This window comes from Anguilla anguilla, chromosome 8, assembly GCF_013347855.1.
Source record: "Anguilla anguilla isolate fAngAng1 chromosome 8, fAngAng1.pri, whole genome shotgun sequence".
NCBI classification, from domain to species: domain Eukaryota; kingdom Metazoa; phylum Chordata; class Actinopteri; order Anguilliformes; family Anguillidae; genus Anguilla; species Anguilla anguilla.
The window spans coordinates 41,272,526-41,286,963 of NC_049208.1; the positions used below are offsets into that span (position 1 = coordinate 41,272,526).

The 14,438-nt window shown below is 45.3% G+C and overlaps 1 protein-coding gene across 12 annotated transcripts in view; it reads left to right on the forward strand.

The window, feature by feature from the left end:
• The window catches only part of LOC118233353 (focal adhesion kinase 1), a 133,295-nt gene that overhangs the window by 60,612 nt on the left and 58,245 nt on the right, over positions 1–14,438 (forward strand). For all 12 annotated transcript variants that reach the window (XM_035428989.1, XM_035428990.1, XM_035428986.1 and 9 more), the window contains one exon: positions 7,209–7,375. In XM_035428989.1, the coding sequence (XP_035284880.1) occupies positions 7,209–7,375 (167 nt within the window). The remainder of the gene's footprint in view (positions 1–7,208; positions 7,376–14,438) is intronic.

Below are 14,438 nucleotides of genomic sequence, written 5' to 3' on the forward strand. Positions count from 1 at the left end.
TTGCTTGCTCTTTGCCACAAGATTTGAAAGTATTATCTTTACAGCGTTTTATTTGTTTTGGGAAGAACATATCCCAGAACTATCTGAAAAATCCTATTTTTATGGCTCTTATGTAAGATTTATTCATTCTGCCATGGATTTCATAGTGGTTGCTAACACGCATTAAAATTAATTTCCCTTAAGAGCTTTCATAAGGATTTATTATTGTCATGCTTTGGAGGGGATTAAATGTGAAAATGATACATCAAATGGCGCCTGTACAGTAATTGCTTATGGGTGGAGTTAGAAGTCATACAGTATAGCTGCTTGCATAATTCAGCATTATTCCTGCTGGTTGGGGTCTTAGGAAACCCAGTTGGGACAGGCTGTTCTGGTCCTCTCGTGCAGGAAGTCCTCAGATCAGGGTATCGGACTGGTCAAACTTGTCCTTTGGTTTTGTCTTTAGTGACATAATGAATCTGGCTGTAAGGCTAGCTTGCGAATTCTTCTACACCGAGCAGTGTCTGTGTTGCCTGTTGTCTTGAAACCGAGACCTTTTTGTGAAACCTTTGTGTTCCCCATTTCTATCTGGTAGAATATACAGTGGTAGCGTAGCTATAGCAACCCCCCTCCGTTTGGGAAGGCACACAATAGCATGTGGATCCTCTTTATGGACGGTGTCTGCACAGAAACACTCAAAGCTTCCATTCATAAATCCTAGATGGAAGTGACATAGACCTGACATATAACCTGGAGTAGGGCAGACAGGTTGGGGAAAAACAACTTCCAAAATGTGCAATTTGATGCATGTGCAGTGTTGATTAATGCATTCTGTTGACTATAATGTAGCTAGCTGAACCATAGGCATACTATCGCTCTGAGTTTCTATTAAATTGTAACTGAACCTTAACCATCTATTGCATTTACATGCTTTTTATCAAACCTCAGCCAGTTCGTTTTCAGGCTTGTTTTCTCGCTAGCTGGTTAGCTGGCTGATGATGGAATTGCAGACTTTCTTTAATTTGTCGTCTTTGACAACTTGCTAGTTTCCTTTGTTCTGTCCTATATGGCAATGCCAGCAGCAAAATATGTGCAGTGTTGTTGGATGTTGTCTTGATAAATGGTCTTCAGTGCTGGCTAGTGAGCGAACCCATTAATTAAGGCTGATCTTTCTGTACTTTGGCATACTGTATGTTCACATTGTAGCCCTAAGGGAATGTCAAATGACCAGTTTTGACATAAGGAAAATGTACTGACCCATTTGTTCTTGCCCTGCAATCCAACATTTGCACTGGACACATCCAGTACTGAAGACCTGCAGAGCTATTACAGCTGGCGTAGGCAAGATTACACAGTGGAGCCAATTTATCCAATGGACCAGAGGCTCTATTGAGCAATGAGATTATGGCTAATTATGCATCGCCCAGCAGGACTCCTGGCCACTGTTGGCATGGATCTTGAGCTCAGTTTCTGGGCTTTAAGAACGAGTGTCTTGAGATTTCATCAGTCTCAGCTTGTCCTCTTTTTAAACATCAATTAATGTTCGAGCTGAACGCCTCTGACGTTGCTGGGACTCAGAAACAGTGGAGTGTGTTTGTATTCGTTTGTGTTCCCTCCCCACTCAGAGAAGAAGGGAAAGCCGTCGCTGCTCAAACAATGGCCTCCCGTGCCACACAGCTATGCTTCTACGACTGCAATCAGTAACAGTTATTACCGACGAGCTAAGGCAATTAGCATTTGCATGAAAATAGCTTTGTTTTTTATTAATTGCACTTGGAAATTTGTTTTGGTTCCAGCTCGTCTTGCAGATGTGTTCTCTCGTAGCTGCGATCATCGAGCGCCAACATCAATTTGTGCTGCATTCGGCTGGGCTCTTAGTACAGGAGTGGGGTGAATACTGAACATGCAGGCTCAGCCTCCAGTAGGTAATACTAGACTGCTTCGTCCAAGTTGCTCACTGGTTTGTCAGAAGTGCTTCCAGTTAGTGGGAAGACGCTAGATTTGCCATTCTACATATTTATGCTGTGTTTGTTGTATTGGAGTTTACATTCATTCATGGTGAAGCTGTCTGTTCGCTCTGCTGAAATTCCAACTTAAATCAGCCTAAGCTAGTCAGGCTGGTTTAAGCTGTGTTTTTACCATTTTTAGCTGGCCAACCAGCTGCTCGCTAGCTGACCAGCCTATAGTCAGCTAGTTCACCAGTTGACCACCAGCTTACTCTGCCAGCTTTGTCCTGCTAGAGCCAGCCACAGGCCACCTGTGACTATACGTGTCGAACACACAGTTTACACCATCTTAAACCATTTTAGAATCCCACCTGGTTTTAGCTGTAAATTTCAGCATTATTCTGCTCAGGTTAATCACCAAACGGCGCGTCGAGGTCAACTGTAAGAACTGTACGAAACCAAAGCTTTTCACGTGGAGGTCACCAACTGTAAGAAACCCCTTCGCAAACCCAACAGTGGAAATATCTCTGTGGCGAAAGAACGCGTACAGTATTCTTACCCGATGCTACTGGAATGGGATTAATTTAAGGTTATCTTTATTATCTGACTCCAAAATAGTGTTTTAACCCCATGGTCTGTGCTAACAGTTATGCAGTGGAGACTGCTTTCCACCTGTAGTGTGGCTCTGTACGGATCGCTGTCTATCTTTGTAGACGTGGACGTGTCTCTGGCTTGTGTAGCCTGAATAAATACAATTGTGCATCCTACTACAACACTAGTGTATAGGCAAGTGACTACGGGGTGCAGATGTCCTGAGTTCTGTGTGTTTGTTAGGACCTTAAAACTGCTAGGTGTGCAGTGGAGTAAGAGTCAAAGAGAAATGGCTGGTTAAAACGAATGCATTTTATTGTACAGTATGTTAATTAGGGCAATATACAATGATGCAAAAGTGTGTGTGGAGTTGAATATGTATGTGCATGTGATGCGTAGGAGACCGTGTTGACGAGTCTGTCTGAACCAATCCATGTTCCCACTTATATACCCACGAGACGAAAGCAAAACACCAAATCTTCAAATAAAGACACAATCATGACGAAATCAGATCAATGATCCTGCACTATCCCTGCAAGCATATCACACCGGGTTAACCTTATAACCTTGTATCTGGCTGGGCGCTGACCTATGGATATCAAGATCTTTAGCCAGCACCCTACCACTAAAGACACCGACTTGTTCCCCATGCCATCAGTTTTCCTACTATACAAAACATGATAACACTGTATTATGGAGAATCCAAGTTTTATGTAATGTTGGCCCAGTCGGATGTTTTGCAGCTGAGCACTGCCGCTTTATCACACTTGCCGACTCCCAGTCAGCACGGTAAACAGTCTCTTTTCCTTTGAGGGTCTGATAAGAGGCAGAGTTTTGTGAAGTGCCCTACAGTGAACTGTAATGCAAGTTTCCTTTGTGCAGTGCTGGCAGATGTATGAATTAGTTCCTCCTAAAAACGCCTCAAAACCACAAATCTTCAACTGACTCCCAGACAAATTTCTAACTATTTGTCCACAAAACCTCTTACCTCCTTTTAAAATCCCCCATCTGTCATTGACTCCCATACATTTTAACTGTAAAACTTCCCCTTTTACTTTTTTTAAAAATCCCCTACATTTAAGTAAATCCTCCGTGCTGGCAACCCTGCCCTTCAGGAAACTGCGATAGCCAAACTTGGTCTTTTTCGTCCGTTCCCTCACCAGGGCAGTTTATATTGTCGTCTCTGTTGCCATGATTAATTCCAGCCAAACAAATTTGCACTTTCCTGCATCCCTCACAGTTATTTGTGCCCCAAGCTTTTTAGGGCTCATATTTGAAGTTGATAAATCTGTGTTTCGCACTCTGAAGCAGTGTTTAGCATCCAGGGACCTGACCAGAACACTCAGCATAATAGGCCCACCTCTGAAAATTCAGCACCCCTGGGTTTCACCACAATGGCAGTTTTGTTTAGTAGAGTTTTCATTGAGATTTGCATTTATTGTTTGTCAACGGCTATATGTGGACATAGAAACGGCATTGTTTACAGTACAAGGGAATAGATTTGACTGGAAATGGAGGCTCCAGGGAAACAGCGGGGTTGGTTTCGGTTAGCAGGTGCCGGGGTCCTCCCCCAGAAAAATTTGAGTTTCAGAGTCTTTGTTTCCTACATTCCGGTGACTTTTAAAGAATGAAAATAACAAAATAATATGTACACTGCAACAGCATTTGTGCAGTGCCAGAGACAGGTTCTGATAACGAGAAAGGGAAAAACGGTGTGAAAATGTGTCATACATCGGGAGAAATACGGGAGAATTGTGACCCAGGGAGGAAACCGGGAGAGGGCGATGAAAATCGGGAGTCTCCCGGGGAAAATCGGGAGGGTTGGCAAGTATGCTGGGGACGCTCCTGGGCGGGGGCCATTTTCAGATGACCCCAGCGTGTTTCTGACTGGGGACGCTGCTGGGCCATTTTCAGATGACCCCAGCGTGTTTCTGACCGGGGACGCTGCTGGGCGGGGGGCCATTTTCAGATGACCCCAGCGTGTTTCTGACCGGGGACGCTGCTGGTGGAGAGCCGTTACCCACTCCGTGCCGGGCCTCGCTGCGGTAAACCCTCGCCCTTCATCATATTCACACCAGAACCGCCCTGTGTGATTCATCGCCCGTTTCCCAGCATGGACAAAACAAATGCAAAGGGATTTCATTTATTTATTTGTGTGTGCCTGAGACAGATTCATGCCTTTTTCACGAATAACTATAATTTTTACCATGTGTTGTTTACCCTCATTCTAGGACTCCCATTTTTGATCTCCTTATTTACAACGTACTGAAGTAGTGTGCGAGGATGGGTTTATTTGGCATATTATTCCGGTTTTAGCTGTCTGTTTTGTAATTGTCTACACTTTGTGTGTAAATTCATTGAGTATAGGAGCAACGTTCGTGCTCCCCGCCCGTCTCGCGCAGCACAGTTGGAGGGATGCATCCAGCACGCTTCACATCTCTGAGAGTTTATGGCAGTGTAACTCACTGCTGTCAAAGGGGCTTTCCAATGGCAGTCTGTGTTGAAATGTGTAGAGATCCCTCAGTGCACACCCTTGCCTGGCCTGAAAGCAGGCAGATCCAGCTGACTGAGCTCAGCTCTGTAGAGCACCTTCTACCTTCTATTTTTCAACCCAGTCAGGCATGCTGGTTCCAATGCTCTCCTGTTACCAAAGAGCTCTATGCACTTACTTGCCCTGATGTAATTCATCTGTATTCTTAAGTCCGCAAAAGAACTGATTATTCAAGATTGTTTATGAGAATTGGGAAATTCCAGCAGCAACCAAACCAGATAATATTTCATGAAAATTGTTTATGGGAACTGAAAATTCTTCAGTAATTCTTCAGTGATTTTTATTTTTTTTATGGGGGCCGTGTGGGATTGGCTGCGTCGTGTCCTGTAATTAAAATAAGAACAGAACAGAGCAGTATTTCCCTTGAGTGATCTTCCGCTGCATCGGGCTATCGGCAGGGCAGTAGACTACAGTAATGTGCCTCCAGGCTGTAGGACATCATCATACACGCATTACTCATGTCTTGACTGACAGCTGAAGCACCCCCTCAACACCCCCCCCCCCTCCCTACTCCCCTGGGGCAACTGCTGAACTACTGTTTATTCCACCTACCTTAAACCACCCTGCTGTCGGCTGTGGAGAAAATAAGGTCACTCTGAAACCTTTAGGGCCTCTCCATGAATATGAATCCATAAATATGCAATAGCTGCTCCGTGATTTGGCTGGAGCGTCACAGTAAATCTTTCCTTGAACGCGTTCGCCCATAGAACGGCCGTCAGGCAGTACACCACAGAGATAGCATTTCAAATGCAGCGCGAATGCTGAACCGCGCTTGTCCGGGGAATCGTTGTGAGGTCGCACCATTAAAGGAAACGGAGCAGTGAGGGAACGGAACGGAACGTGGCGGTTTGTTTGGAGGCTGTGTGACGTGGCACTGCCGTTGAGTGACACTCAGCAGGCTGGCTGCTTGGGAGGTGAGCGCGGAGAGAGGGCCGGTCGGGGTTTTACTCGCGGAGAGAGGGCCGGTCGGGGTTACGCGCCGAGCGCTCAGCGGCTCGGGGGGAAATGAAACGCTGCGATTGCGGAGAGACTGGAAGCGCGGAGCAGTGGTGCGAGTCAGAAACGGGCCCTGCGGCAGATTTGGCCCGTGCCCCCGCTGGCTTTGCCGTCCCCGCCGCCGCCCTTGATCACATCCTGTTCCCGTAATCCCACCAAAGCAAGCCTGGCACTGTCGGGGGGGACGGTGAAGCCTCTCCCACTGACAGTGGAATGACTCTGCTCCCCCCCCCCCCCCTTATGTGGCCCCTCCTCCGAAGTGCTGCAGCCTGCATTCTAGAGGCTTTTACGTGCTGCTGCGCTCTATCTGTGTGCCTGACGCTGTGCTTGAACCAACTGGCCCTGTCATAAGAAACCCAGGGAGAGTGCTTGGTTGGACAGCAGCAGTGTGTCAGCGCTGTTAAGAGCCCTCTGGGAATCGTAGTGTGCTTGGAATGTCATTTCCCTGAGGTCCGTGTACAAGGGCCTGTGTTTTTCCAGGAAATTCCTCTTGAATACCAGCAAAATTCTGTTGTGAAACTAGAGCAGAATTACCCCACAGAATCCATCCTTGGAGCTGCAGTTTTCTATCTGTGTGTGGCCAATAGGTGCTGTTTTCTTCAGAGGCATATTGCACTGAAGCTAAATTAGCCAATGCCCAGAAGGGAAGGTATAACTGTGCAGGGAGAGAGCAGAGTGTAACTGTGCTGGTAGAGAGCAGATTGTGACTGTGCAGGGAGAGAGCAGAGTGTAACTGTGCTGGGAGAGAGCAAAGTGTGACTGTGCTGGGAGAGAGCAGAGTGTGACTGTGCTGGGAGAGAGCAGAGTGTGACTGTGCAGGGAGAGAGCAGAGTGTTACTGTGCAGGTAGAGAGCAGAGTGTGACTGTGCAGGTAGAGAGCAGAGTGTGACTGTGCTGGGAGAGAGCAGAGTGTGACTGTGCTGGGAGAGAGCAGAGTGTGACTGTGCAGGGAGAGAGCAGAGTGTTACTGTGCAGGTAAAGAGCAGAGTGTGACTGTGCAGGTAGAGAGCAGAGTGTGACTGTGCTGGGAGAGAGCAGAGTGTGACTGTGCAGGGAGAGAGTAGAGTGTTACTGTGCAGGTAGAGAGCAGAGTGTGACTGTGCAGGTAGAGAGCAGAGTGTGACTGTGCTCCTATGCTGTCACAGGGGATCATCCAGAAGATCGTGGACATTCACAAAGTGAAGTGTGTGTCCTGCTTTGGGCTCCGCCTCAGCCACCTGCAGTCAGAGGATATTCACTGGCTCCACCCGGACATGGGCGTGTCCCACGTGAGGGAGAAGTACGAGCTCAACCACCCGCAGGAGGAGTGGAGGTAAGCTGCCTGTCACAGACCCCAACACGTTCTCCCTTTCCTCATCCCCGTCGCCACTTACCAGCTAGCGTGAAAACCCTACAAACCTTTAGCGTCCTTAAATGTAGCGCTTGAGGTGGATTCTCCTGAGAGAAATAGAGCACATAACCACCCCCTATTGCAGGCTTTACGCCTTCTCCCTCAAGTAATGCCGTGTCACTCCCCCTCTCATCTCCCTCCCCTGGTCACCTATGTCAGCGCACATCAAATTCAGAACCTTGGTGCTAGCCTATCACCAGCCAGGGTCCCTCCCCCAGTGCGCACCTGCTCTTACAGGTCACGTCTCCGGTCTGTTCCGCCCCCCCGGTAGTGTCCTCTTCTTCCCCTTTAGGACTTCCTTTAGGGATAATGTAATAGGAATAGCTGTGTAAGGATAGGTCATTGGTATCGTGGTATTTCATTTTTTTTGCTATATTAATTGCTGGTTTGTTCAGTTCATTTTACGTGTATTGATTAGGCCATTAGTGCCTTCTTGGAGATGACGCACGTATCTTCCTGAGAATAACTAGATAAGAGTGTCTGAGAGATTGTAATGTCATGTAATGTAACGCTGACTAGTATGCAGCTGCCAGACGGTGAAGTATTTCAGACATCAGGGTAAGGGGGCGTTTAGCTGTAAGCTTCTTGCTTCCGAGGGTGAGAACAGTTGCCTGCCATGTTGTCTTGAATTGAAAAAAATATGCTGCCTGCCCTGCAGACAAGGAAGCGAGGCAGCAGCCCATCGTTGTCATGGAGACCCGGCGCTGTGGCCGCGGGTCGGCCGCACGGGGAACCGGCGGGGCTTTAGCGCTCGCTCTCTGAGCCCGGCGGACTGCATCGCCCGGCCCAACCGACCGGCGGGGCTTAGCGCCACGGTGCTCCCCCCTCGGGAGACGCGTACGCCCTGCGAACTTCAGACGGGCCCGGCGTCCGCCGTTATTTACGGCCTGGCGCGTCCGCCCGCCGCGGTGCAGATGGCGCTCCGGCTCCTCCCCGCCCTTTCATTCCGAACGGCGGGCTGACGGAGCAGCGGGGCGGGGTCGCTGTTTGAGCCTTACGCGCGGGGAGCCCTTTGAAACACCATCAGAAACAGATGCACGGCTCCCCTGCTTATTATTCATCATCTTTCCCCCGCTTTCTTTGGACGGTGGCGGAGAACGCCCCGAACGGGCCGGCACGCGACCCGACTCTTACTCCTGCCGCTGGGGGAGCGGGCTTCGTACGGCGGATTAGCGTGGCTGAGAGAGATCTACTGATAGCACTGCGTTTTCTGCATTGTTCATTTGTTACTGAGAGAAAGCCCAGAGCGCCCATCTGCAGTCGTCGCATTTCCGCGGTTACGGCGGCGGCACGGGACCGAAAAATGGAGGAGAGTGTTGTGTTTGCGTGTGGGGGCGCGCGTGCGTGAGGGGTGCATGTTTTCTGCCGCTAAATTTTGTGGATGGTCTCATAGCGCTTTAGACGCGGCAAGGTCTGCGCTCGGCTTGTCCTGGTACAAAACGGGCCTTCGTGTGAGCACACGCTGTTCCACTGTTTCTCGTTTGTCTGTCTCTCTCTCTCTCTCTCTCCCTTTCTCCCTCACCTCCGTCCCCCACCTGAGCCCAGAGCTTTTGCCATTAATGAAATGTATGTTCTTTCCTTTCCCTTCATTCCAAACCCCATGTGTTCATTGAACAGAACAGGGCTCTGTGTTCACAGGAGTTCCGCCACCTAAGCCAATCGCTGAAGGCTTTGGAGGACGATAACGAGCGCTTGAGGCCCGGTGTAATCAAACTGATCGATTTTGCCGCGTACGGACTGGGATTTAAAATGATTTTATTTTGTTCATAACAGCAGTATGAGATACAAAAAATATCAGTTGTGAGCCTTAATCGATTTATTCACAAGCCTGTTAGCTTATGTGAACAGTGGGGCTGCTGGGTGGCTCATTCTGTTAGGACACTGTTTTAGTGCATGGACGGGCACCAGTTTATCTGGATCTGTGTTTCATTGCTCTCTATTGACCCCTGCTTGTTGATAAGGCTCCCACAGTCTTCCTTGTGAAGCTGCAGGGGTTGCAGAATGAGCATGGCTGTATGTGATTGGCCATTCCAAACTGGGGAGAAAATTGGGTGGGATAGCATACAGAAGAAATACATGAACAGTTGCAGTGAAGGAGGACACCATTGAATATCTGTAGGACTGAAATAAGTGTTGCTTATATTTCACGTGAACAATTTCCTGGAAGGCATGTCCCCGTTTACTAGGATATTTTGATCATATTCTGAAAACTCTGAGAAAAATGGCTGCTGCTCTCTTTAATAGAATTCATTCGCCCCATCCAAGTGTAGGCCGGAGGCTGTTGTGGTACTGTCATAATAATTGTATTCGCCATGTTCAGTAATTTGGCATTCAGCATTATCTGCATACTTTTTGCTGTTTTACTTGGAGAAATTCTTGCATCAGTCTTTTGTGTGTGTAGTGAAATTTGCTTGGTGAGTGTTCTTATGAGCTTCCAGCCCTCACATTTTCATTGATCCTTCTGTGCAATTCTGTATTTCCTGTCTCATTCATGCATATTAGAGTGTCTGCAGTGTGTAGCCAGCTAAAGTATTTGCTGCACTTATTTCAAGCAGCTTTTGTGGTGTACAGAATTCTTATTGATCTCACTGGAGATTGGGTTGAGCCAGGGTCCCATAAATTCTGTTAATTTGTGGGCAATTATTGAGTAACAAACTAAAGTTCTGATATTTTTCCATTTCTACAGTATGTGCAATACCACAAAAAGATGAGGTTTACTTACTGTAATAATATTAGACACGACTTTCCTCCAAATAGCCTCCTTTATTAAACATATTATTGGTGGCGGTGGGAGGAAGGTGGGGGAGTGCTTAAATTAAATGAAATCTTATCTACCTTTTTTTTAAAAACCACAACTAGCCTAATACCATTGGTATTACCTGTTGTGTAAGTAAAATGGGCTCTAAAGTTACAAGAAATATGGCAAGGAAGAAGAAAATTTATATGTGGGCGGCCAAGTAAACATAGTTAGGCATGAAGGTTATTCCCAGCCAGAAATTGCCAAGAAGCCTAAGGTGCAGTGTTCAGTACACACTCAGAAGGGTCCAGCTGATGGGCAGTAATGTTAACAGGAGAAGACCAGGAAGAAGAAGGATAACATCAGTGGCAGAACATAAATATCTTGTGGTGTCTCGCAAAACAAACCGCCGTAAAACTCCACCGCGACTACAGTGGGCCAAGCACTATCACCTCTGGACCAAGAAAGATCGAGAAAAGGCATGTACACATACTTTTAGACCAGTAGATCGATTGCTGTTTCACTGTAGTCAGGGAACCTGGTTTCTCTCTCTAGTTGCAGTGAGTTCTCCTGTAGTTGTGGTGCAGTTTTATGACAATTTCTTCTGTTCAACCAGGGGTTCCCAAACTTTGTCCTGGGGCCGCCCTGTGTAGGCTGATTTTTTTTTTCGAATTTTAACAAGCTGTTATTTTTTCTTAATTAGGTGCTTTTCATGTTTAGAGGGATTATTTCCCTTCTTAAGCCATATTATGTCAGAAACAGCTATGCATGCCATAAAGAACAGTGTGCTTATTGTGTTGCAAATAATTACATAAAAGGAGTAAAACTTAAAAATGAATCACTAAGATGAATCAATAGGCTCCTAAGTGATGAACGTGTGAACATGTGGCCAAAAAACTAACCACTTTGGTAGATAATGCAGAATTCAATGACAAAATAAATGATGAGTCAAACCTGCATTGTGTTAATAAGTTTAAGGAAAATTTTTTGAAAGAAATTAAATACGTGTTCAACAACCTAATTAGGAACCTATTGATTTACCTCTGTCTTTAATTTGATCCAGAAAAGTTACCTCTTACAATGTAATTACACAGTAATTGTTTGCAGTATAGCACAATAAGCACAATGTAGCACAAACAACATGGTGATTTTATTTATGCAAAGCTATTTCAGACATAATATGGCTTAAGAGGGTAAATAATCCCTTTAAGCATGAAAAGCACGTAATTAAGAACAATTTGTAGCTTGTTAAAATTATGGTATTGTGATTGTGGTTCAAACGAAAACCAGCCTACACAGGAGGGCCCCAGGACCACTGTGCTAGCCAACACAAGACATTTGTCTTCTGGCTCTTGATCTTCCTGGTCTTCTCCTGTTAACATCACTGCCCATCGGCTGGCCCCTTCTGAGTGTGTACTGAACACTGCACCTGGAAATCTTAAGCTTCTTTGCAATTTCTCCCTGGGAATAACCTCGCCACAACATGTTTACTTGGCCCCTTACATACAAGCCTAACTCCTTCTTTGCCATATTTCTTGCAACTTTAGTGCCTGCTTTACTTGCACTACAGGTTAAAGGTATTAGGCTACCTGTAGTTTGAAAAAACATAAGGTAGACAAGATTTTACTCAGTGTAAATACCCCTCCACCTCCCACTCCCAATGCAAAATTATTGGATGGATTTCCAATAATTTGTTTGACAGTAATTAAAGCCAAAGCAGGCTATTTTGTGGGAAGTTGTGTCTAAGATCATTTTTGAACTAAAACTTTCTGATCTTTCTGAGTTATTGTGGGTTGAAAAAAAATGTTTATACTTGGTGTGTTATTCAATAAATGTGCATATATTAACTGCATTTGAAAAAATATATATATATAAAACACCACAGATGGCCTAATATTTTTGTCCTGTACTGCATATATATATATATATGTATATATATAAGAAGGACCTTGCAGAGCAGATTGGCTTTACCTTTTCTAAACGTGGATCGTCCAGCGGTCGACTAAGGGAAGACCGAAGAGGGAGAGAAACTCTCTCTCGGGAGGGTGAGCTCTCTCATTAGCGCTGGGAAGAGCAGTGGGAACTGCAGTGACAGTGCTAAAATGGCAGACTCTGCTGCTTGTGGGGATTCAGCTCTGAGCAGCCCTCATGTTCACGTGCTTATTGTGATGCTGGGCTGGTTCTGGGTTTGTCTGGAGCCACTGCTGTGGTCCTCACCGGAGACTCTGCATTCAGGAACTCACTCTGTGTGCACAACCGCACTCACAGGAATAAAGGAAGAGTGGAGCTGCATTTCTGTTCTTTAGGGAACAAATTTCACTAGTTTACCCTGAAAGTACAACAATGTTCTATTTGGGTCTTAATAAATACCTTTTAAAAGCAAAAAAAGGTTCAAATGAATTATGTATTGCTGGCTAGGGGTACCGTTTTATGCACCTATTGAGTACCACCCCAGTGACAAGTGCTTGTTCCTTTTAGACACTTTTTCATCCCTTTATTTTATGAGTGTTGGTGGTGGACCAAACAAGCACATGACCCGTGAATCGGTTAGAGCCGGTATGTTAAAAGCAAGCTTCCCTGGTGCCCCTTCGCCAGTCTCTTTTGTCTGGCTGCTCAGTGGGCCACAAAGAAGCTTCTTTCAGAGGGACCTCAGAAGTGGTTTGTGATTTGAAAAGAGTAGTTTGGCAAAGCACACACGCATTACGTAAACAAGCACACGCTGAGTCCGTCGCTTAATGCGTCCTGGTAACGTTCCAGCGTTCAGCGCACTGAGTCACCCAGCGGTGTGGCTGCAGCGTCACCCAGGGTGGGAGGGACTTGGACTCGTTGTGCTTAAGCACGTAGTCCCCAAGTAATCCAACCGCAGCAGAAGCACCGTTGCTGAGTGTTGGGTTTGACTGTGCGCTTGTGGGTCTTTATATATCGTTATCAGTCGTCATCATCAATCACTTTTATCAAAACACAAAATGAATTAGGCTTCATGTGTTCCCAAGAAAGATATTGTTGTAAATTAAAACTAAGATGAAACCTAGGTATGAAAAAAAAACATTAACGTAAACTGAAATTATATAAAATTAGCGAACCCACTCGTCATAATAACAAGAAGTGAACTGGAATAGTAAATTGTTGAATGATGTACTTTGAAAAACATTGCTAACAACGTGAAGAAATAAATGTTGTGTAATTTCCATATGTGCTTATAGACTGCTGGGGAAAAACACAGATACTAAATGAACAGGGGTGTGAGGAATCAGATTCTTCTAAATATGTAGTTTCTAAATCAGGTGAGTTTCACATTGCTGTGTTATACAGATTGTTGCTGGGGTATAATTATTACATGGACAGCAAAAAATATTCAGGGTAATACAAATCTCCATGCAAATCTTATTCTCCTGCAAAATCAAAGTATTCAAACTAAGTATAAGTAGGGTGAAATGGAGTGTCAATGTGACAACCACGTGAGTTTCATGAGTTACAAGGCATTCACCCTTGTAATTGTGGCTGGTGTTTATCTACCTGACAGTATCAACATGTATCTTTTAATTGTCCAACTGGGGATTTCGAAACACCCATGGGAAGGTAGCAATGTGTTGATTTTGTATGTTGTCCTTGAAAGTTAAGAAATAGTTCTTGGAAAAAGTGCTCGTAAGTCCTTGGATTTCTTTTAGGGGTGCAGGTATGAACTGGCCTACTTAGTTTCTGTATGTATGTATGTATGTATGAGTCTCTCAGTTCTAAATGTAAAATTTAATTTTAAAACAAGTTTAAAACCTGAAAGTTTAAAAGCCTCAATTAAATCACCAGAGTCTCCTTTTACTAAGCTTGAAGTGGTTAAGCATCTTAAGTCTTTCCTCATAGCTTTTATCTTTCATAACAGGAATACATTTTGTTGCTGTTCTTTGAACTTTTTCCAGAGCCTCTATATTCTTCTTGTAGTATGGTCCCCAGAACTGCACACAATACTCCAAGTGTGGTCTTACAAGTATTGTATAAGATAAGTATAACTTACTTGGATTTATACTCTTTGGCTATATATCCCCACATCCTGTTGGCCTTTTTTTTACTGCGACAGCACAGTGCCTAGAACCAGAAAGGCTTTGATCAATCATTACTCCCAAGTCTTTTACAAACTGAGCACATTTCAGTTTTGTTCCTCCCATAAAGTTATCCTGCCTAATGTTTTTATTTCCCACATGCAGAACTTTACATTTGGCTATGTTACATTTCATTTGCCAGGTTTCCACCCAC